Genomic DNA, 22,049 nt, shown 5'->3' with positions numbered 1-22,049 from the left:
CTAAGATGTAAAATTAAAAGCCCTGCAGCAATTCCAGGCAGCATAAGGGAAATTATTGGAGTTCTCTTTCTCTCTGGTATGTTTTTAAAGGGAAAAAAGTGATTCTCATGGGAGAGTAACATAGCAAAGAAAGAGGAAAACAGCTGGCTCTGGGCCATGATTTACCATTCACCACAAAATGAGACTCTGTTTCTGCTTCTCAAAGGCCATTGTTTTTTCCAAGCAGACACGGGCTCTACTTACACGAAGTCAATTATAATGAAGAGACATAAGACATAAGGAAGAGATCTAGCTAGACAAATAACTTAGAAGCAGGGCACAGACATAAGGAAGTCAAATTCTACTCCAAAATATTATTAAAACAAAAACTCTGTACAACCAAACTAGCTCTACATCCTAGCAACAGCTCGCCTGCTTCAAACAAAGCAAAATATAGCAAAATCTAATTATAAAAATCCTTTGTCTTTGGGATGGTGGGACTGGTAATTAATCCAAATCTGGGCAAATGATGTGGACACCAAGTTCTTCTTTTATAAACCAAGAATCCTGTAATAGTATCATCTGCCTAAGTTTTTGTGGAATCAAGACAACCCTTTTTAATTCTTTTTATACAAAATGTTAATGGGGAAAAAAAGGTAACATGTTTCATATGCCTGGGGAAAATTCCTTATGAAATCAACAGTATAAGGGTTTTAGAGAGAAAAAAATACCACGTATCTTAAAACAGATGTCAAGTTTAGTTTTATTTAAGTGGTTGTGTCTTTGTTTCAACTTCCAACCTGACTTTTTTAAAAGTCTGTTCAAACTATTTATTTTGTACACCCAAGCCAAAAAGAAGGGAGACTTGAAAACCAGGTGGCAAAACAGGGTGAGAAGGCTCTGCTAGTAGATCAGAGATAATCTTGTAATGTTTCCTTCCAGAATGTTAAGAGAACAATTTCTAAAGGCAATGCAAGTCTCTTTTTGAGATTATGGCTACAGCTATGAATTGTATTGCTAGGATCGCCAAACTCTGTACTGGGAAACTTTTGTCAAATCCACAGGATATCAAGTCTGTCAAGGGTCCTACAAAGGCACAGAGAGGGTAGGGCTGGTGGTCAAATTGGACATTTTGGGGTCTTTTAATAGTTTCCAATTTATGAGTTGAGGACTCTTCCCTGAGAATCAGCAGTGATGACAAGGTAGTGAAACAAGGATTTGTTACCATCATGGCATTGTAAGAGCTTTAAATTTATAGAATCTTTTTTGCTTTGGGGTGGAGGAAGGAGAAGAGTAGGATTAGAGAAAAGGATAAGGTTCTTGGTTGAAAAGGTTACACCACATATCAAAGGGCATTTTTTATCATAATCCACATTTTGAAACTAAGGAAATTGTTTCTAAATAATGTCTGGATGTTTTCCTTGTAAGGACACTAATTCTTAACTTTGGACTTTCTCCCTCAGAATTACTTCCTCTTTGTCCCAATTAATTTCAAAATCACTTTTAAATGTTGACTCCTCCTCTCCGTTTTAAGTACATATCCTTTTCCAGAGCACAAGGTATGGAGTTCCCATATACCTCCCTATACCTACACCCCCAAATCCTCCTGCTGTACCAATATCCCACACCAAAGTGGTACCTTTGTTACAAACTAATGAACCTACATTGACACATCATTATCCCCCAAAGTTCAGAGTTTATATTAGGGTTCACGCTTGGTGTTGTTCATTCTATGCATTTTTACAAATATATAATGACATGTATCAACCATGGAGGTGGTGTACAGAATAGTCTCATTACCCTAAAAAGAATCCTCTGTGCTTCACCTATTCAGCCCTCCCTCCCAAAAGGATGCCAAATTTTAAAAAAGTAGTTTTGTACCAATGTTTATAAGCACAGTCAAGACCCCACGTCAAATTTTAGACATGAGTAGTTCTTACCCACTTGAAAAAATAAGCAGTGTTCATCAACAGAACGCTAACTAAGCAGCAAACAAAATGCTTTTCTAGTGGCAAGCAAGATTAACAAAAAATATTAGTGTTATTTAAAAGTGAAGAATAAGACACCAAACAGGAAGAGAATAGAATGCAGTCACATTAATAATTTACATTATGTTTTCCTGTCCTTATATTCCTTTTTGAGGGCTGGTTCTAGTCCTAAGTGATGAACTGTTTTTCTACTGCAAGTTTTCATTTTGCAACATCTTCCTAACCTAATATTTTGCATTTGCCTACATTTTCAAAAATCCATTTCTGGGAATGAAACAGAATTAATGCTCAAGTCAGGAACTTGTTTTTAGAAGATAAAATAATGCAATATTGACAACCACAGTGGGCAAGAGAAGCAAATTCAGTTCTTTTTCCCCCCTTCCTCTCACTCTGCAGAACTTCCTTCCCTATTTGATAAAGGGCAGCTAGCTTAAATTTACCACAAAGTAAACAGGACCAATTCTCTGGAACCAGACCTTTCACAAAGAATGTTACACTGGAATGTGACATCAGCATTCCTTCTGAGTCACAGTTTGGTGCCCACCCTTTTCTCCCAGGAGACGTGAAGCTCCCATACCAGGGAGCAGCTCAGGTAGGGCTGTGGATCATGAAGTCCCAGGGGCGGCAGAAGGGGCGCGGTGGACAGCCTTGCGAAAACGTCTCCTTATTCTAAACCAGTAGTGACAATCTCTCCTTAGGGGCTAGCTGCCAAAATGGAAGAACATTTTCTTTGAGAGATAAAGCACTAAGAGGGAGGCAGTGCTTTAGAAGTCAATAATGAACAAAAAAAGAAAAAAAAAATCACTTGTCACGTTATCACTAGCCTCGAGTAGGAAGGAAACGCATGAAATCAGCACTCACTTTTGAGAGACACGCTCCGCCAAGATGGGAGGGAAGGAGGTCTGAACTGTCAAAGTCACATCAGTGCTCCTAAACCACAAAGGCTTAATAAAGTTGAACTTCCTGAGACAGGAAGAAGTGTCATGATCTCGCCCGAACTTGCCCTGCCCTCATCCTTTTTTTTTTAGGTAGGCACAGGCGCAGCTGAAACAGACTAAAGGAAAGTTTCAAACACCTTCAACCGTTGGACTTGGTTAGACTGGAAGAAATGTCCCGCGCCCGGTCTAGCTCTCGCGCCGGACTCTCTGTCGCTCCCGGATTTCAGGAGTTAGTGGGGCTGCCAGGCACCCCCGCTGCCTGCGGGAGAGACCGGCACCTGGGCCAGCCCACAGGGGACCCGGAGCCAGCTCGCGCCGGGCAGCCCGTGCACCCCACCCGCTGCCCGCAGCCAGGGGGCGGCACCCTGCTCAGGTGAAGCGGCTGCTGCCCGCCGTCCGCGCCCCCCTACCTTCTTCACTTTGGCCTCCAGATCCATGTTTGTGTGTCAAAGGAGGTCCTCCTCCTGTCCGCGATCTCACTCCCAGGATCGCCTGGCCTCTGGCTCCTCTGCGGGTACTGGGGGAGGATCTGCAGGGACTCCAGTTACCGGAGCCGCTCCACCGGCTCCGTCAAACTTCCGCTGCCCAGTCCTCCGCAGCCTTCCTGCTGCGGGACCGGGAACAAAGAGGCCCAGGCAGCCAATGGCAGCCGGGCACTGCCGGGCGGCCGCCAATCACCGAGCGCCGTACGCACCTTCGCAGCCAAGCTGGTCGCAGGCAAGGTGAGGGGCGGGGCCGAGTTCGGGAAACTCAGACCTGGTCTCTGTGGGTGCACTGAGCTTCTGCAGATTCTCTCGCAAAGGAATTGGGGTCCACCCAGCCCCTAGCTGAAGATGAGGAAGACCCCTTTCCATTCTGGCAGCTTGTACCTGTGTTTGCCTGAGAGCTTAGATATGTGTCCTGGGGAGTACTTATCTCACTGTTAGCTTCTTGGTTTATTTTTGGGAGCAAAGAGAAAGACAAGAGATAGTGGAGACTTTTAGGGATTTCTGTGATGGGCGTTGCACCCTAATTTCGCTATTGAGTTGTAGAGGTGACCATGTCTCAAATGCTTTTGTCCATAACCCCAAGCACTGGCAAAGAACTTCATCTCACAGCCCTGATCTATAAACAGAATTGTATGTATGTTTTCCTAGCATTCAATTGTTCAAAAACAGGGATGATGTGAATCGCTTCAGAGACAGGTTGTGCCATTCCTTTGGAAGTAGAGGTTTGCCCTTTGTCCCTGCTACCTGAAATAGTGTGAGGCTGCTCATGTTCTCAGGCCTCGATGAAGTTTCATAGGCATAGCAAGCAGCACTAGAGCAGCAGAGCTATTTCTTGGCCTCATGCCAGAGTGATCACAATGAATACCATCGGATTGGTGGGTCTGGAAAGGAGCCTAGGGATTACTGAGTATAGCTTTCTAATTTTTCTGGGAACTGAGGACCACAGAGGCCTAAGGATCTGCCCAAGTTCTTAGTGTCTTGGAGGCAGAGCTAGTGCTCATGAGTCTAAGCAATGCCTCCAGCATGTTTGGCAGCATAAACGCAGTATGCTAAGTAAAAGACAAGAGCCCATTTCTTTTTCAGTTTGTGGTAATGACAAAAAATTATAATGTGCAGACAAAAGGTGACCTAACCGAGCATCTATTTTTAAAAAGAAAAATTCCCCCAAATGTAGGTATCTGGGTACAGATGTCTCTTCCTTTGCTCTGAAAATTTGGTATGGAAAACACCCAAAACTCATTTTAGCCAACACTCTGAAACCTTTACTTACTTGGCTATTTGTTAACATTGTTCAACAGAGCATTGATGTATAATGTGTATGTTTTCCTTACCCTATTAATAAACTAAAATGGAATGACCAAAATGATTTGTGAATATTTCATTCTAACTCAGTTCAAGTAAAACTTTTCCATCCCGCTTCCCAAACCATCCTAAAATATTTGGGCCTTTACAAAGTTTACTTGGTATAAGCTCCCTGAACATGAAGCTTAGCTATGACAAGGCAATTTGGTCTCTTTCTGGGAGCTTACCAGATGGAAAATGTCCAATAAAACAGTTTAAATAAGACATCAAACAAATGTCATGACATAAGCCCATTTGGGTCCTATTTGGTGAGATTTCGGAGATGACACTAAGGAAAGATCTGAAGACTTTTTTTTTTTTTTTTCTTCTAACCATCAAATTCTGCCTTCTCTCTGTCTTTCTTCCCAACCCTCCAAGGTCATTTTGTGTTTGTATTATTAGCAAGGATGGAAGTTGATTTCCATCTGGAATCTACTGTGCCAATATTATAGAAGATAAAATTGAAGTGGATAGGCATTAATTTAGGAGGATTATATTGTGAGTCCTTATTTAGCAATTCAAGTGTTAAGCTAGAGAAGGAGTTAGAACTGGCACTGTTTGCTAGACATAATTGATGACAGAGAAATCAGTAGAGGACAGCACACATGTTTCTGGTTTGATCACCTATGTAGATGTTTCAGGAAAAGATAAAATATAGGATGAAGGGCAGGATTTTGTTTAGTTGTACTTTCCTTTGGGGATGGTGGAGATAAGTTCCATTCTGAATATGTTGGGTTTGAGGTTGGGATATTGAAGTGAAGTATCCAAAGAGAAATCTTGGAGATAAGAGCTGGACTGAAATGGTGATTTAGAACTCAGCATCCTACACAGTTAAATGATCTGAAAGCCATGGATAGAGTAAGATCAGCATAGGAGATTGCAAAATAAAAGACAGTATCAACGAATACAATTGAGCAAAGCTGAGCAAGAGAATCATAGAAAGGAGATGAGAGCCAGTTAGAGTGTAAGAAGATTTTCAAGTAGAGTTCCAGCAACCAAGATGGGAAATTCAAGAAGGAATTAGTCAACAATGTCAAATTGTAGAGAAGTGTTGAATCCCCATTGGATTTAACAAAAAGGAAATCATTGGTAAACTTGGGAAATGCTAGCTATATCCCACTTGAAATAGGATGAGGGCCAAAATAAGGCAGTAGCAATGGTTATGGAGAATTGGAAGGAATAATCAATGATACTAAGGAGGTTGAAAATATTGGAATTGATTGGTTTGAAAAGAGGGAAGATAAGAATTCCAGAATGACCCTTAGGAATGTATTTTAGGTGAATGGTATGGTAGATATAACTCACTCCATAAGGTAAGAAACAGAAGAGAAGGAAGATTGAGAAAGATAATGGATTTAGTTTTGAATGTGTTGATTTTTTGAGGGTAGTTGGATTGAGTCTGGTGGTCCAAAGAAAGATGTGGGCTACAGATCCAGATGGCTGATCATAAATACACAGGTACATGCACATACATATACACATATACATATATGCCTATAAATAAGCACACACAGTAAACATTCTAGAAACACTAGGGAAAGGAAAGTTTTCTACATAAGTGAGGTAAAATTTCTAGATACAGTTGATTATACCTATCTCCTCATTTATTAATGTTGTCCCAGAAGTCCTCTTTAGAAATGTTAATCGTCTATTAACATGTGTTAGAGGAACTCCTGTGCTCCTGAGATACCTATTATTGCTCATTAGCAGCTTGTACAGGATTACACATTGTTCTGTAGGGATATACCAACATCTCTCAGAACAAACTATTCCCTGTAGAATTTTTTTTACATTGACCAAACATTGGGCATTGGCTAAGTTAGTAATGGATGATCCATATGATAGATTTATTATAGGTTCTACATGATAATACTTAAGAATTTTTGTAATAATGAACAATTATTATGAGAACCAAAAAATAGGGTTATATATACACTATACTCACAACTATGCAAAAATACCTTGAACAGAAAAGGAACATGAGGAAAATCCACTAAAATGTCAGTAGTGTTTGTCTTTGATTGGTGAGTCCATGGGGATTCCTTTCTTCCTTAAAAAAAAATTCCATGATGAGCATGACATATTTCTTAATGGAAAAAACCTTATTTAAAAATACGTTATTAAAAGCATTTTAGGAAGATGGAACAGTGGAAGCATAATTTTCAATCTCTCTGAAAACCCACATTAAAAAACAAAACAAAAAACCCAACTAGTTAGCAAAACCAAAAGCCTACAGACAACCTTTACAATAAAACTAGGTGATAAGGTATCAGCAAAATAAAGCAGTCAGGACAAACCACTAAGAGCCAGAAGACATGTATGTATAAACAGTTCTGTGGGGTGGAGGGAGGGAAGCAAGAGGGTAGTGTCTTATAGACAGAAGAATTCAAGATGTTCTCCCCCAGTTATTCATTTTAAAACATGGCAGGCCTATTATAACAGCAACTGACACAGTAAGAGTGATTAGAGGGGCTGATGCAGTCTCACCCTTGTAAGATTTCAAAACTGACCCTCCAAGGTTCCCTTATAGAAAGACTCACGATAAGACACTGCATTGAGGGAAATCAAAATTGAGTGGAACAGGGCAGAACAGATATAGGAAAGTAAAAGGCTAGAGGAGCACTCTCTAATATGGTAGCCAGTAACCACATGTGGTTTAATTAATTTAATTAACTAACATTAATTAAAATTTAAAATTCAGCTTCTTGGTCACACTAACCATATGTTAAATGCCCAACATCCAGAGAGGGGAACAGAATCAAGAAATCCCAAAAGCACTGCTGTATTTTTTAACACTTCATAAAAATGAGGAAAGATGGAGCTCTCTGAATTGGGACATAATTTTCTGAACCCTGCCTCATTGTAGAAGTTTAGGAAAATTAATATCACAAAAAAACGAGCAACAGTAAATTATCAAGGTCGAATTCAATACAACGTTATCATAAGAAAAAAGAGAAAATGAAGCAGAATAACTTCCCTACCAATAACGAGGGAACATCAGAAAGATGTGTCCACGAAACAGAACACAACTGTAAGCTATTATTTTAAAACAAGCTAAAAGACATTAAAAAGTTAACACATGTTGGGAAAGAGACACACAAAGGAGAATTAGAAAAACTCAGAAGAGAGGTGATTAGAACTCAGAAAGGAGTTAGAAATGAAGAAAATAATGTTACATAAAGACTAAGCAGAAAAGAATGCAAAGGCAAAACTGATGATACCTAAGAAAAATAGGTAAAAAAGAAGAATTTTTATTTCTAAAAGATCAAAAGGAAATGAAGAAAAAAAGAAAATATTCTAGAGACAGTAACAAACTGTAATTGAGAAAACTTTCCTAAATTAAGAAATATATATTTGGAACTAGATACTGACAGATCATACTGTACCCCTGAATTAACTCAAAATAACTGACACTAAGACATATTTTTGTAAAATTACTAGACTTTGAAGAATAGTGAGAAAAAATTCCTTGGGATATGTAGATTTAAAAAGCACAGGACTTACAAGGAGAAGAAAATTATATTATCATCAGAATTCTTCCATAGAAATCTAGATCAGAAGAAACAGTAACATATTAAAGATATTCCAGAAAGATTGTGTGAGCCAAGGATTTTATATGAAGTGACTTTCAAGTTTAAAGGTCACAAACTTATTAACATAGAACCTAGGAAATGTAGTTCTCATGAACCCTTCCGGAGGAATCTTCACATGGCTATTTTCTGTGTGTGTGTGTGCGCGCGCGCACGCGTGTATGTGTGTGTGTGTGTGTGCGTGTGCACCTCACTCTTCTTTCTTTTGTGAAATCATTGGATTTAGGGCCCACCCTGATCAAATATGACTTCATGTTGACCAACTACAGTTGCAAAAATCTTATTTCCAAATAAGATCACATTCTGAGGTTTCAGGTGGATATGAATTTTGGAGGCACACTATTTGACCTACTAAGGTGGGGAACAAAAGCAACAGGCCAGAATAAAACTCCTACTTGGAAAACAAACAAACAAAACCTATCTGGGGCCATTGTTCCACAGCAAACACTATTCCTGCAGAAGTGGGAATACAATGATTTTACTGTTAGCAACTTTAAGTTTACTTGCATTTCAGATACAGTGGATTATTGCTTCTGGGAGGCTCTTCCTTATCCATTGTCCCCTAAGGTGAAATTCTTAAAAGGCATTGTTTAAGATATTCTTTCTGGAGAGCTGTCCTACCATAAGAGCACCTTTGTGGAGGATTGGAGTATTTAGGACAACATAAGGGAAGGAGTGATAGGGCCCTTTTGTCAGACTTATTTCAGGGGAACTTTAAATCAGTATTTCTCAATCATGATACCAATGACATTTGGGGCCAGATAATTCTTTGTTGAAGGGGGCTGTCCTGTGTATTGCAGAATGTTTAACACTATTCCAGGTCTTGACCTACTAGATGCTAGTACCACCCTGCCCCAATTGTGACAACCAAAAATGTCTCCAGATATTGCCAAATGTCTTATGTGGAGCTAAATCATTCTCAGTTGAGAACCATTTCTTTCAGTGATTCCAGAAATTTATTATTTACTGTTGTACAACAAGCCACCCCAAAACTTACTGGCGTCAAACAATAAAAAACATTTATTTTGTTTACAAATCTACAGTTTGAGCAGGAAAGGCAAGGGTCCTTTGTCTCTGCTGCATATGACGTCAGCTGAGATGGCTGAACTGGGGCACTGCAAGATGGCTTCACATGACTGGCGTGTTGGTGCTGGCTGTCAGCTGGGACCTCAAAGACATTTGTTGGTGGGAGGCCCCAGTTCCTCTCTAGCTAGGCCTCTCTCAGCTGCTTAGATTTCTTTACAATATATTGGCTGGGTTTCAAAAACTCACGTGTGGAATCTAAAAAACAAATAAATGAATAAAGAAACAAAAGGGAGAATCAGAACAATAAATACAGAGGGAAGGAGGATGGAGGGTGGGTAAAATGGGTGAATTGAGTAGGAGATACAGGCTTCCAGTTATGGAGTGAATAAGTCATGGAGATAAATGTACAGCATAGGGAATGTAGTCAGTGCTATTGCAATAGTGGTGTATGATGACAGATGGTACCTACACTTGTGGTTAGCACAGCATAGTATATGAAAAAGTTGAACCACTTTGTTGTATATCTGAAATGAATGTAATGCTACGTGTCAACCATACTCAAATTAAGAAATTAAAAATAAATCAACAGCAACAAAAGCACCACCAACAACAAAAGCAAGTGTTCTAGGAGAGTGAAGTGGAATTTACAGCTTTTTAATGATCTGGCTTGGAAAGTCATACAGTATCATTTCCATCATGTTCTATTGTTTGAGATAGTTGCAAAGATCTGCCTTTAGTTTAATAGCAGGAGACATAGACCCCACCTTGATAAGAGGAGTGTCAAAATCACAATTTAAGAAGAGTACGTGGGATGGGAAATCTTGTTGCAATCTTTGGAAAATATAATCTTCTACCACCTGCCCTATTGTCACAAAAATTCACATCCCTTCCACATGCCAAATATAATTATTTCACCATCTAAGATCTTCAAGGCTCCTCAGTTCGAAGTCCAGTATCTGGTTTAGTCTAAACCAAGTCCAGGTGTGGATGATGCTCCGCAGGTGTGGTTAAATGATTATAGCTCTTTGAATACTATTCTTGTTCTGAAAGACTCTGGACTAACGAAACAAGTTATCTGTCTCTCACATATACGCAATATATAGTTGGGCAGTCCTAGAATATCTGCTATAGACAATTCTTTTAAAAAATGGTTAAAAGAGAAAGCACAAAAACAGACCCTGTTCCATAGCAATTCTGAAAGTCAGCTAGTCATGTGTTGTTACTTTCTTGATTAGGACTCATTTCTACTTGTTATTCTTCGCAGATCTTGGCTCCAACTTCTGAGATCTTGGTCCTGCTCGCTGAATCATTCTTCCTTTTCCATTAAAACTAATTCATGTTTGCTTCTGTGTCATTTTCACAACCTACTCCCTACATGCAAAAGTTGGAAGTCCAAAGCCCTTTTTGCATTTTGTACTCACACTGTCCCTTTGAGCCCAGGCTTTTATAACTTGGAAACCAAGGGTTTAGGGATTCTCTCCTAGCATCCAGTTAGAGTCAGTCTTATTTTTGGAATGTGCAGGGTTTGAACAACTCAGGTCTGCTGGATTATCCCTCTACTCAGCACAAGGCTAGTTCAGAGAGATGTCATGCATTTCCACTTTGTTCTTTGCCATCTTAGAATTCAGCTATCATGCTGTGAGGAAGTTCAAACTGGCCCTGAAGAAAAAACACATGGACAGCACATACGTAGATATTTTTAATAATAGTTCTGCTCAAAGCTATCATCAACCAAACACACTGAAGCATTTCCAGAGGGTTTTGACCCCAAGCCATTTTGTAACTCCCAACCTTCAATGCTTCCAGCTAAAGCCCCAGGTATCATGGAACAAGAGTCTCCCATTATTATCTTTCCAAATTCCTGGCCCACACAATTTCTAAACCTACTAAAATGACAGTTTTATGCCAATAGCTGCGGGGTGGTGTGTTATTAAACAACAAATACTACATCTGCTTTTGAGTAGGGTGCTGCTAAAAAATCAATAACAACAACAAACAATAAAAACCCAAACTATGTGGCGTTGGCTTTGGGCAGAAGTGAGAAGAAATTCAAAGGGACTTGAGGATACTACTTGAAAATCTAATGGGCTTCTAGGAGACAGTAGAAATTAAAGGACTTTAAGAAGGCCATCAGCAAGGGCTTAAAGAAAAGTTTGCAAATCTTACTAGAAGCTGGGGAAGAGGGAGAAATTGTTAAGTAGAAATAGACAATTTGCCAAAACTGTTGTCTGAAGTAATGCATAAAATAGAAAATACCTAGAACTTGGTGACTGCAGAATACTGAAAGTGCCACCTGGCTTCTTTTTACTGCCTACAGTAAAATATGAGAGGGGAGATGAACTAAAGAGACACTGTTGCTTTAAAAAGGACTGGTACTTCCTAGGTTAAAACGTAAAACTGTTTCTTGTATCCAGAATTTCCATATGGCAAATGATTTTTAAATTGAGAATTAAGAGAAGACTTCTAGAAAAAAGATCAAATCCACAATGGTGTGTAGGAACCTTTGTTAAGACCTGACAGAGTGATTCATATATAACCTTTTACAGAAGAAGGCCCCCTAAGGATCTTAAGATTATGGTTCATAAATCTTCTGTTCCATTATGTCTGGAGCTTCTGCTGGAAGACCTGAAAACCTCGGGGTGACTCAATGGTTGGGAGCTACAATCATCTGAAGTTACCTTCATCTGTCTGGTTGGTGATGCCCATTGACAAGGACTATCAGCAGGAGCATCTACAAATGGCTTCTCCATGTATTCTTTCAGCATAGGTTAGTTTGAAAGGCTTCACATATGGAATCTGGGTTCCAAGAATAAATATCCCAAGAGAACAGGGTGGAAGTGAATAGCATTTTCTGGACTAGCCTCATAAGTCTCATGGCATAACTATGGTTGAATTCTGTTGGTTAAGGTAGTCACAAAGGTCCACTCAGGTTCAAGGGGACATAGACCTCACTATGCAATAGGAAGAATGTCAATATCACACAGTAAGAATGTAGCATGGAAGATATTTTTGTGGCCATCTTTGGAAAATACAATCTGCTATATTTGTCATGTAAAATTTTTGTATCTCTAGCCTATAGGCACAGATTTTAATCCTTAGCAACCAGTTTGAATCTTTACCTGCTCTATCCTCAATTTAATTGCCCTTTCTGGGCCACTGTCTTAGAATAGCCAGAGATAGTAAAATCTTCACCCTGTCGCTGGGCTGATTCCACGTGACTGTATTTAGAAATGAACATTTTTGGGGGCACCTGGGTGGCGTAGTTGGTTAAACATCCAACACTTGATGTTGGCTCAGGTCATGATCTCACAGTTTGTGGCTTCGAGGCCTGCATTGGGCTCTGCACTGATGGTGTGGAACCTACTTGGGATTCTGTCTCTCCTTCTCTCTGCCCCTCCCCCATTTGTTCCCTCTCTTTCTCCCTCTCTCTCTCCCTCTCTCTCAAAATAAATACATAAACTTAAAAACATTAAAAAAAGAAAAAGAAATGAGCACTTTGAAGAGACAGTTAGGCAGGGAGTACACAGCAGATCATTTGGTGAATCATGGGAGATTAAACCTCCCCCTTTTCTCTGACTCCTCTAAAAGCACCACTCCAAGCCAACAAACTATTTAGTAAAAGACAAAATGTTCGGTCTTCATTAACTGCAAAACATGATTTTTTGACCTTCAAGTACATTAGATTTCTGGCCACTGGTGGAAAGGGCTTCTCTTAACAAAACTGTTGCTTGATCCCAGTGGACCTTTTCCTGTTAGATGAGCCAGCTTGAATCTTAGCTTGTTTCTGTCTTGTAACTTATTGGAGGCTGTAAGAAGTCACCAACACCCTCCAATACCCTGACATTTGCTATGTAATCCTCCTAAGTAACAGCTTTGGTGTACATGGCCTGTGTCCTAACAGAAAACTGGAAAGAAGAATTTAACCAAATCTCTCTTTTTTAAAAGTTTATTTAAAGTTTGAGAGAGAGAGAGAGAGAGAGAGAGAGAGAGAGAGAGAGAGAGAGAAAGCAGGGAAAGGGCAGAGAGAGAGGGAGAGAGAATCCCAAGCAGTCTCCTCACTGTCAGGGCAGAGCACAAAGCCAGGGATCATGACATGAGCTGAAATCAAAGAGTTGAATGCTTAGCAGACTGAGCCACCCAGGCGCCCCTAACTAAGTCTCTTAATATCATTTTCAAAGGATTGCTATCTCATCATAGCATCCCTTGTCCAGCAGAATCACATTTTAAGGTTTTCCTTTGCAATACCACACTTTTGGATAGTAGCTTCCCAGTGTCTTGTCATTTTCTGGTTGCATATGACAGAAACACAATCTGACTAGTTTAAGCCAATTGGGTTTATTGACTTTATTAGAATTCTCCTCTCTCTCTCTCTCTCTCTCTCTCTCTCTCTCCTCTCTCCCCTCTCCCTGTTTCTCTCTGTCTCTTCCCTTCCACATTCTCTCCACTCTCTCTTTCTCTTCTCTCTCTTTCTTTCTCAAGACTTCAGATTCATTCTCTCGGACCACTTTCTCCATGTCATGGAGGACATGGCTACAGACAGTTCCAGGTCACATCTTTCATAACCAAATAAAAGCAGGTTCTTCTTTACAAATTCAAGTTTGGGAAACCCTGGAGTGATCTGTGATCAATCGAGTTTTCTCTTTTTATTAAAATGAGGAGTCATAGGTATCATTATTTCTGTTCTTTATAATATAAACTGAATACCGACACAAAAACACTCATCTTCATAGTCTAGGAACAAAATTTTGTTGTTATTTTCATTGAGAAAACTCCATAATAATGCAAGAAATATAGTAAGATTTATTTTAAACCTAAATCTAGATCACTGAATAATCCTTTTTGAATTGCTGGATGAATTTAGAAATGACGTAAATAGTAGAAAGGAAAGATACAGTCTGTTTTTCCCACAAGTCACTGTGAAATGTTAACAATAATGGTAAGTATGCTCTAACTACTTTCCTAGGCAAACAAGGAAAATGTGATGTAAAAAATAGCATTGTAAAATAAAAGTATGAGACTTTATAGCATTGCAGTTTATTGAGGTAATTGGCTAGGAATCTTTGTGTGTCTTGGGATGGAGAATTTCACATCATTTTTAAAACAAATATTTCCTTGTGGGCAAATGCAGGGAGTGCTGAGTGATATTTTTGGAATGATTGTCATTGCAGCCTGCTCCCTGGGTAGAATGATACCTTTTAGGAATAAGCAATTAGGACTTTTTTGGTTTTGCTCATTAATCAAAACAGCTATAGAAACATTCTGTGAACAAAGAATCATGAGCACTGCCACAGATTGAATGTTTGTGTCCCCCTAAAATTCATATGTGGATACCTAATCTCAGTGTGATGGTATTAGAGGGTGGGCCTTTGGGAGGTGATTAGGTCATGAGGGCGGAGCTCTCATGAATGGGATTAATGTCCTTAAAAAAGAGAGCCCAAAGAGCTCCTTTGCTGCTTCCACCATGTGAGGACACAGAGGAAAAACTATTAACTACGAAACAGAAAGCAGGCTCTCACCAGACACCTAATCTGCCAGTGCCTTGATCTTAGGCTTCCCAGTATCCAGAACTGTGAGAAATAAATTGTTGTTTAAGCCACCCAGTGTACGGTATTTTTGTCACAGCAGCCAGAAACAACTAAGATAAGCACCAGGAAAAAATTAAGCAAATATCACTCTCTTAAATTCTTTTAGCTATTGTAGCAATTTGTTTTCTAAACAATGTAATTAATGTTTTTTTTCTAGTAAGTAGCTGGTGCAGTGTTGTAGTATAGAAAAAGAGAAACTGGGACATCTGGGTGGCTCAGTTGGTTAAGTGCTTGACTTTTAATTTCCGCTCAGGTCATGATCTCACTGTTCCTGAGATCAAACCTCACGTTAGGTTCTGTGCTGACTACATGGAGCCTGCTTGGGATTCTCTCTCTCCCTCTTTCTCTTTCCCTCCCTCATTCATGCTCACTCTTTCTCTCAAAATAGATAAATAAGCATTTTTAAAAAAAGAAAAAGAAACTGACTTGAATGCGAGACACAGTGCTATGTACCATTCCTAAAGACTCCAAATTCATAGACATTTTTTAAAAGTTTATTTATTTATTTTGAGAGAAGACAGAGAAAGAGCTCTGTCAAGGCAGCTCTGTTCTTGCTCTGTCAAGGCAGAGTACAACACGGGGCTTGACCTCACAGACATGAGATCATGACCTGAGCAGAAATCAAGAGTAGGACGCTTAACCCACTGAGCCCCCCAGGTGCCCCAAAGTTCATAGACATTTTAATTTCACATTAATTATAACATAACGCCTTACTTTAATTACTACTTAATAGTAAAACTGTAATTTTACTTTATAGTAAAACATTCTTCTATCCATTATCTTGTCATTTAATTAAATTTACCTTAAAAAATTTAAACAAGATCTCATTTTTTAAACTGCTTTTTCTCGGGTATACCATTTCCTGAGAGCTTGGTATGTTACAGCTAATAGAAATGTTGCACTTTGAAGATTTCCTCTTAACTGTAATGTAAATATGAGTCTCTGGTAAGTCTCAGTGTGGACAAAAGGTACTAATTTATTTTTCATAAGTTGAATCAGTCCTAAAAAGGGATGGTACCAGCCTTTTGGTGACTATTTTAGTGTAGTGCTTAGTATAAGAGCTGGGTAAAGAGGAAAATCAATTATAACTCTGAAAGAGATGTAGATTTTGTTCACTTAAAACACAGCCTTTTAATCCTTGGATTAAAACCTAGTCTGGAATTTGTCTGAAAGGCACTTGCTTCTACCATAAGAGGATGTAGTAACTCCAGGCACCTATCATTTAAACAAATGGATTAGTCAAAATAATGATGTGAGAGATACTCCGAATAAGGCCAACATGTTCTTTTTGGATATGCGAAAAGTAAATTGTGCAATAGAATTTCTATCATATTTTATCTGTTTTCAATAGGTCACACAAGTTGTATCAGTATTCATATGCATATGAAAAATTCTAAGAGTATCAAAGGCAATGAATTAATTGACTGTACCACTTTTTAAGATTTAATTTCTCTGTAACCTTAAAAAGTAAAGACCTATACATATCCAAAATATGTATACGGTTAATTTTATGCTGTTGCTTCTGCATTTGGTAAAGTAATGGGAAATAAACTGTTTATTTCATGTTACATTTCACTGCCGGCAGCCGACTACTAACTCCATTCAATTTAGCTCAACTCAATTTATTTCATCTAAGAGCTGATTTCCCTCCTACTCAATATTGTATATAACCCAAAGATGTAACATTATTTTCTATCGGGTCCTACTGTGAAAAGAGTAAGTAGTGGAAAATAGTTAAATAGCAACTTATTTATTCAAGTAATCCAAGTTAAAACTGATAGGCAGTAAGTGCTAGAGACTTTAAAAATAAGATGTGTATAAACATGTTTACAATAGCTCTCTTCATAATTGCAAAACACTGGAAATAACCAAAATGCTCATTTTCATTAGAGAAGATAAAGAAGTTGTTTATATTCACTCAGTAAAATGCAACCTTTAAGAGGAATGAACTGTAGGTATATGTATCAACATTGATGGATCTTTTATATAACGTTGGGTTGGAACAATTAGGTAGCTGCATTTAAAAAAAGATAAAGTTAGGTGCAGTCATACTATACACTGATATGAACTCAAAGATTTAAATGAAATCATTTAGGTACTGGAAGAAAACTTAGAAAAATTTCTTTATAAAATTAGATTAGGAAAGTACTTTCTAATTTTGAAAATCCAGAGTGATTTTAAAACATATAAAACTAGTCATATTGAAAAGAAAAACTTCTTTGTGGCCAAATTACCAGACTCAAAGTCAAAAGACAAATTACAAATAGAGAAAAATTCCTACTCATGTAATTAGAATAATTAATATGCTAGGAATTGTTTTTTTAATATCAATAATCTGAGTGGAAAAATTCAAAGGACATGAAAAACTAGCTCACAGAAAAGGCAAATGACCTTAAACACAAAAACATACACAACCTCACTTATAATGATAGTACAACGAGATGCATTTTCCATCTATTAGATTAGCAAAAATCTAAGTTTAATGAGGCAGGGGGAAACAGGTACTTATATCATCATGAATATCAAATAGTGTATCCTTTCTGAAGGGCAATTTGGTAACACCATCAAAATTACAGTCATATTTCCCCTTTAACCCAGAAGTCCCACTCATAAGAATTTATCCTGCAGAAACACACGCACACAGAAAAATGACATATGCTATTTTCTGCAACATTATATTAATAGAAGATGAGAGAAAGCCAATTGTCCACTAATAGAGGACTGGTTGTAGAAACTATGGTAGATGCACACCTTGGAATGTTATGCAATTTTCAAAAAGAATGAGAAGGTACTTTGTGTGTATAGACATGGAAAAATCTATATGTGATGTTAGGTTTTTTTTTTAATGAAAAGTGGGGAAGAGAATAAGAATACATAATATAGTTGTGTTTGCTTATATTGGAAAGATACAAAAGAAACTAATGAATGATTACCCATGGGGGAAAAAGTAGAGGGGGACATAGGGTGGTTACAACAGAAGACGAAGTGAGACTTTTCAGTATGTTGTATCATATCATTGTATTGTTTTGATTTTGGAACCATGTACATAATACCTACTCACATCAACTAACAGACCCATGATAATAGAAGGAATAAATACAGAAGAATAAATACAGTGTGGTTGCTTTTATGTGAGGTTTAGAAAAAGACAAAATATAATAGTTTATTATTTTAGGTTATATACATGGATGGTAAATACTGTGAAATAAAGTAGGAAATGAATAATACAAAATTCAGACCAGTGATTACCAGGTATTGGGAGTGGGGAATGGAAGTATAGAGCAAGGAAGACACAACTTTAGAAGGAAGGGAGGGAGGGATGGAGGCAGGTAGGCAGAAATACAGAAAAGAAAAAGAAAACAGATATCAATAAAGGCTATACGAATTCAGTAAGCCTTCCTGGAAGGAGCGGGGCTTAAAGTGATTCTGGAAGGGTGTGAATTCCAGTAAATGAAGTTCACATTTATGTATTGTTTTATAGCTTACAGAATGTGGGGTCTACGTGATGTGATATTGAGTCTGGATAGGCAGGGAGAGATGAGAGCAGGCATTCAAAATGAGGAAAATACCATAGCCAAGGCATAGAGAGTGAGAAGGCACATTTTGTGTTACAAGGCTTTGAGGGATCAACCTGGCTGGGCAGTTGGATTGGGCTATAATGAGTAATAGACTAATAGATTAGTAAAGTTTGATTGTAGTGGGATTGGGAGCTTATCCAAGAAGCCATCAAATGTGTGTCTGTTTGTTTATAAAGGAGATCTAAGGTATTTGAGAGTTGAACACAGCAACACTTTTGTAGGCCCTGTCTGACATCTGCTCTAGTCTTGAGGCTCGTCACTAAATATCATCTACAGCATGAACACTGCACATTCCAGCTGCCCAGCTAGGTATATTCGTTGATTACTTAGGAGAGTGTTGTTTAATTTCTACATATTTATGAATTTCCCAAATTTCCTTCTCTTATCATTTTGTAATTTCATTCCATTGAAGTCGTCTCTTTGACAACATCTACATCATAGAGGAAAAAGGAAGAGGGAGTGGGAATTGCTTTGGATTCAGGGAGACATGACAACCAAGAACAACACATGCTCATTGCTTAGATCTCTGGGAAACAGATGGCATTAGGAAGTTTTCTAACTTTGTTGGATGTGTTGACAAGCTGTCAACAGGTGGGAAATGCTCTTATTTTCTGGAAATGCAAGCTAAAGTAGGTGGGTTGAAGCAAATAATGTTTATTATTTATTTTATAATGGCTCAGGAAAAACATACATTAAATAAACAAATATGGCAAAATGTTAATTATCTAGGGGGGGGTCTCTGGGTGATATTGTGCTATCTCTACTTTTCTATATTATTGAACATTTTCAATAATGTTATTAAAAATTTTTAAATCAAATATAAAATTATATATATGCTTAACTTAATTGCAGTGTAGCCTATTAGAGATAATGAAGTCATTACAGAAGGCATGTCTGCAGAAATAATTAGAAAAAGGCAAAAGTTTAAGAAATAAACATTTTTTTCAGCTTCATTTAGTTTTATCTTTTCTCATTTTAGGAGACAGACTTATTTTTCTTTTCATCTTTTTTTAGAAGAAAGATCATTTTTAGAGTCACTAACATGATGGAATGTTTAGAAAGAATATTCAGTTCTTTTCAGTCTTCTGGAGGGGCTTACTAAACCTTATACAATCTATATACTGGGCTCTAGTGTCCTAGGCAGATACCCAGTCCCAATTCTTGAAAAAGGGAATATGTGTCATTTGTGTATCATGGGACAATGTTGCCAATACAAGAGACTACATGGAGGTCAGTAAACCACAGACCATGAGTTACTTGAAGGACTGGTCTGAACTTCAGGTCAATCAAGAGTGTCAGGCATCCAACAAACCTCCGCTGTCATGAGGCACCTGGTCGTTTGGCTCAAGGGATGTCACTGCTACAAGAACTCTTGAAATGGCAGCTCAACTACATTTGTTGGGGCGCCTGGGTGGCCCAGTCAGTTAGATGTCCAACTCTTGATTTTGGCTCAGGTTACAATCTCACAGGTCCTGAGATCGCGCCCCATGTCGGACTCTGCACTGACAATGTGGAGCCTGCTTGGAATTATCTCCCTCCCTCTCTCTGTGCCCCTCTCCCCCTCACATAACCTCTTTCTTTCAAAATAAAGAAACATTAAAAAAAAAAAAAAAAAAAGAACTTGTTGAGGGCACTACCTGACAGACATTGCAGAAGTTATGGGAGACCCCTGGTGGTGCATAAAGGAAAAGCAGCTCACCACAAAATTCCAGTCTTTCTGGTATGTAAAACAGAGTTTAAAGGAAACAGTCATAAAAAAGAATGAAATCTTGCCATTTGCAATCACATGGATGGAGCTAGAGAGTATAATGCTAAGTGAAATAAGTCAATCAGAGAAAGACAACTACCGTATGATTTCACTCATATGTAGAATTAAAAAAAAAAAACAAGCAAAGGGAAAAAGAGAGACTAAGAAACAGACTCTTAACTATAGAGAACAAACTGATGGTTTGGGGGGAAATGGGTAAAATGAGTGATGGGGTTAAGGAGTGCACTTGTGATGAGCACAGGGTGATGTAATGAAGTGGTGAATCATTATATTGTATACCTGAAACTAATATAACATTGTATGTTAACTAACAGAAATTAAAATAAAATTTTAACAAAAACATAAAAGAAACTAAAGCTATCATCTCTGAGACTCCTTTACTTCCTTGACATTTTCATTTAATTTTTCTTTCTCCTGGTCTTTAATAACTCTGTCATTCCTTAAAGGTTTTTCCATGCTACATTTTCATTTACATGTTCTCCCTAAATGACCACATCCATTCACCAAATCATACCTTTAGCATGGTGTTCCCTGTTGATCCTATGTTCGTATTTCCAATTCCCTACTAGATATTTCCATTTAGATTGCACTTAAACTCAACATGCGAAAAGAGTTATTGCCAAAATTTGCTAATCCTATATTTCTTATGTTAGTAATTGGTGTCGCAAGACAGCCAAGCCAGAGGACTTATATTTCAATAAAGCATAGAGGTACAAAGAGTCTTTCACATTTAGCATGTACCAAGAACAGGGATAGGTGCTGGGATAAGGAAAATAGACACATCTTAGAGTAAGCAGAGTGAGGAAAACAGACCCTTTATTGTGACAGAGGAATGTATATTCTGCTTTGGGAATTTTGAGCAGGGAGACTTAACCCAGCCTGAGCAGGAACGATTCAAGATGAAGGATTTATAGAAGAAATTACTATCTAGCTAGGTATTATACACACCAAGAATTTGTCTGTGTTATGAGCTGAATTGTGTCCCCATTAACACTCAAAAGTTGAAGTCCTACCAGTTCTTCAGAATGTGACCGTATTGTAGAGATCTTTTTTAAAGACATACTTAAGTTAAAATGTGGTCATTTGGGTGAGCCCTAATCCAATATGACTTGTGTTCTTGTAAGAAATGGGAATTTGGACACCAAAGGATACACAGGGAAGATGATGTGAAGATATAGGGAGAAGACAGCCCTCTACAATCCATCAACCCTGTCAATACCTTGATCTTGGATTTCTAGCCTCTAGAACAGTGAAGCCATAAACTGGTGTTGTTTATTTAATCTACCCAATCTGTAGTACTTTGTTATGGCAGTCCTTGCAAACACATATTCTGATTTCTTTTTCAGGATAAAGCTCAGATCTTTCTAAGTAGAGACAAGAGAATATGTAAAACAACTAACGATGAAAGATCATAACTTATTTGGGAAACTGTAAGTAGTTCAGTATGACCAGATTACTGGGAATTCAGTGGAGAAGAGACATGGGGAATTTTGAGGAATGAGGCTAGAGAGACAGGAAGAGGCCAGTTTATGAGAAGAACTTGTGTGTCAAATTGCATAGTGGAAATTGGGGTGAAGATATTATGGAATTAAAGGAAGTAACATTAAATGAGATCTCATTTTGTAGTTAGCTCCCACAAATCAAAGTTAATCATTGGTGTACAACTCTTAGGGCTTCATTTAATCCTGCTTTCCATGTTAATTACTATTATTTCATGATGACAATTACCAGTTGTCCACTAGATAAGCATTTTCTTAAAATGTTTATT

At 38.1% G+C, this 22,049-nt stretch overlaps 1 protein-coding gene across 2 annotated transcripts in view; it reads right to left on the bottom strand.

Moving 5' to 3' along the window:
* TES (testin LIM domain protein) overlaps positions 1 to 3,534 on the bottom strand; it is a 46,253-nt gene extending 42,719 nt beyond the window's left edge. Inside the window, exons 1-2 of one of the 2 annotated variants that reach the window (XM_060632952.3) lie at positions 3,316 to 3,534; positions 2,829 to 3,021 (exon numbers count right to left, since the gene is read on the bottom strand). Coding sequence is in view for 1 of the 2 variants with exons in the window: in XM_060632951.3 (XP_060488934.1) it covers positions 3,316 to 3,342 (27 nt within the window). In the remaining variant the exon portion in view is untranslated. The remainder of the gene's footprint in view (positions 1 to 2,828; positions 3,022 to 3,315) is intronic. The other variant, XM_060632951.3, reaches the window with a different exon arrangement.
* Between the last annotated feature and the right edge of the window lie 18,515 nt (positions 3,535 to 22,049).

This window comes from Panthera onca, chromosome A2 (genome assembly GCF_046562875.1).
Source record: "Panthera onca isolate mPanOnc1 chromosome A2, mPanOnc1 haplotype 2, whole genome shotgun sequence".
NCBI classification, from domain to species: domain Eukaryota; kingdom Metazoa; phylum Chordata; class Mammalia; order Carnivora; family Felidae; genus Panthera; species Panthera onca.
Note: the sequence above shows the minus strand (reverse complement) of the source record. Positions and strands in the feature narration are given on the sequence as shown.